The sequence below is a fragment of the Parasteatoda tepidariorum genome, chromosome 5, assembly GCF_043381705.1.
Source record: "Parasteatoda tepidariorum isolate YZ-2023 chromosome 5, CAS_Ptep_4.0, whole genome shotgun sequence".
In the NCBI taxonomy this organism is placed as follows: Eukaryota; Metazoa; Arthropoda; class Arachnida; order Araneae; family Theridiidae; genus Parasteatoda; species Parasteatoda tepidariorum.
In genome coordinates, this window is record NC_092208.1 from 1,361,747 (window position 1) to 1,364,269 (window position 2,523).

Consider the following 2,523-nt stretch of genomic DNA (forward strand, 5'->3'; position numbering starts at 1 on the left):
GAAATTTCGCCTGAAGAAACAGATTTTTACAAACCGAAATCAGCAGTCCCTATTTCCGAAGGAATACGGGAGAATATTACTCGTTATGGAAGAAAGATAAAAATACCAAATAAACTGGACTTGTGAACTATAAAACATTTTTACATTAGGACATTAAGAGTTAAAAATATTTTTATAATCAGAAATTGTTGTCTTAAAACAAAACAAAACAAAAAATAATTAAAAGTTTAAAATTTATTTGTTGGTGGGGAGGATGTTGCGGGTTCGCATAGGTAATATTGGAAAGCGGGAAATAGTTTAGTTGTAATGGAATGGCAACAAAATATAAAAATATTATAGAACAAACAATCGATAAGTTAACAAGAAAAACGATGTCTAAAATAGTTATTCTTTCTATGTTTCTTCCTATGTAAAATGTCCTCGTCATGTAAATAAATGTGCTCTTGTCTAAAACAACCTGTATCTTCTTCTTGTGAGTCGTAGTTCAATATTAGTATAAAATTCAAAGTTCGACTTCGCAACATTAAGTGGCGTCCGTGTGATATTCAAGAGCCAAGCATAAAAAAGAAAGGACAAAAGAAACGAAAGTAAGTGAAACTATCAGAATTTAATTAATATTTCACTTCATAAATGGAAGAATTAAAAAATAAAAGAAAGCCATTGCGCCAAGGATTTACTTTAACTGCCAATAATTTAGAAGCAGAGTTATCGAATACGGAGGTTAAAGTGGATCGCGTAAAGATTTTATTATCACAATTGACGAATAAATTCGAAAGATTAAACGATTTGCAAACTCAGATTTCTGAAAATTTATTAAAACTAGAAAATAATGATGATTATGAAAAAGATTTTGAAGCCCATGAAGAATATATTGACAGATATGTGTACTTAAAAAAAACTGTCAATCTTCGTTTGGCGAACAATGAACCAAGTTCACAAAATGGTGCGGAAATGAAGAGAAAATACAAGCTTCCAATGTTGGAACTACAAAAATTTAATGGAGAAATAAGAAATTGGCTCGGATTTTGGGGACAGTTCCGTAAAATACATGAGGACAACACCATCGATGATGATGATAAATTTCAATATTTGGTTCAAGCAATGGTTCCCGGGTCACCAACAAAAGAACTGGTAGATAGTTTTCCACCGTCAAGCCAAAATTATCAAAAAGCAATTACTCAACTAAAATCAAGATTCGCAAGAGATGACCTTATGGTCGAAATCTGTATTAGAGAATTGTTAAGATTAGTGTTGGCACAGGCTACAAAAAAAGGTCACATGCCATTGGCGACATTGTATGATAAATTAGAAACACAGTTACGAGCTCTGGAATCGCGTTGGCGTTAAAAGTGATATTTATGCCGCCATGCTTTACCCATTAGTAGAATCAGCTCTTCCAGAGGATCTTTTGAAGGCGTGGGAGAGATCTCGATCATCCGGAGAAACGAATGCTAGCACAGAAAATCTTACAAAATTATTGAAATTTCTCAGAATTGAAGTTGAAAGTGAGGAACGCCTGCAAATAGCTCGTAGTGGATTCGGTAGCCAAGGAAGTTTTGATGTAGTTCCACCAACTGCCGCTTGTATATATTCAGGTGATTCAAGGAATAACACGAGTGATTTCAGAAAGTTTAAATGTATATGGTGTGACAAGGATTCACATAGCTCAGTGGAATGTTTCAAGTTACACAATTTAAATTATAACGATAAGAAGACAGTTTTAAAAGAAAAAAAGAGCATGTTTCCGTTGTTTGAAAATCGGCCATCCAGCACAACAATGCAAAAGTTCTGTTAAATGTTTAATTTGTAATAGAAGACATTTGACAGTAATGTGTTGGAACATAAAAAATGGTGAAAACAAAGGTCAAACAAAGTCAAATACTAAAGGAAAAAATGATGAAAATAGCAGTAGTTCTAAAACTCTTGTTAATCAACAAAAGGGTGAAACGTTTTTGCAAACACTGATAGTAAAGGTTGAGGGCATAGATAAAACAGATTGACTCGCAAGAGTTTTGATTGATTCCGGTTCCCAAGGGTCCTATTTAAAAACAGAGGGGGTGAAAAAGCTAAATTTGCCAATAGTTGGAGAAGAAACTTTAAACCATGCATTGTTTGGCGGAATAGAAACTGGTCAGGAAAAACACAGTGTCTATGATGTCAATATAAAATCCCTAGATGGTCAATTCAAAATTACATGTCCAATGTTAGCCCAGACAAAGATATGCAATTTCGTACCGAGATTAAAGAGTCAAAACATTTATCCCATTCTACAGCAAAAATCAATTAACTTATCAGACGTTGGGGACAATCCTTTAGAAATTGAAGTGTTATTAGGTGCGGCTGTATTGCCTCAAATTCTCACAGGTAAAATTGAAAAATTGGATGAAAATATTATGGCTATTGAAACTCGGCTTGGATGGACAATAATGGGTCAACAACCTAGAGAAGAAAAAACAAACCCTATTTTGAGCTTATTCTGCCAACCCAGCATTGAAGACCTTTGGAGCTTGGAGACTATTGGAA

The 2,523-nt window shown here is 34.0% G+C and overlaps 1 protein-coding gene across 1 annotated transcript; it reads left to right on the forward strand.

Annotated features, from left to right (window-relative positions):
- The first annotated feature begins 630 nt into the window (after positions 1–630).
- Positions 631–1,347, forward strand: LOC139425579 (uncharacterized). Its single transcript, XM_071180867.1, has one exon. The coding sequence runs from the start codon at positions 631–633 to the stop codon at positions 1,345–1,347; it is 717 nt and encodes a 238-aa protein (XP_071036968.1).
- The last annotated feature ends 1,176 nt before the right edge of the window (positions 1,348–2,523 follow it).

Excerpts from the sequence above, each read along its gene's own strand:
- LOC139425579 (XM_071180867.1), top strand. The coding sequence starts at position 631 with ATGGAAGAATTAAAAAATAAAAGAAAGCCATTGCGCCAAGGATTTACT.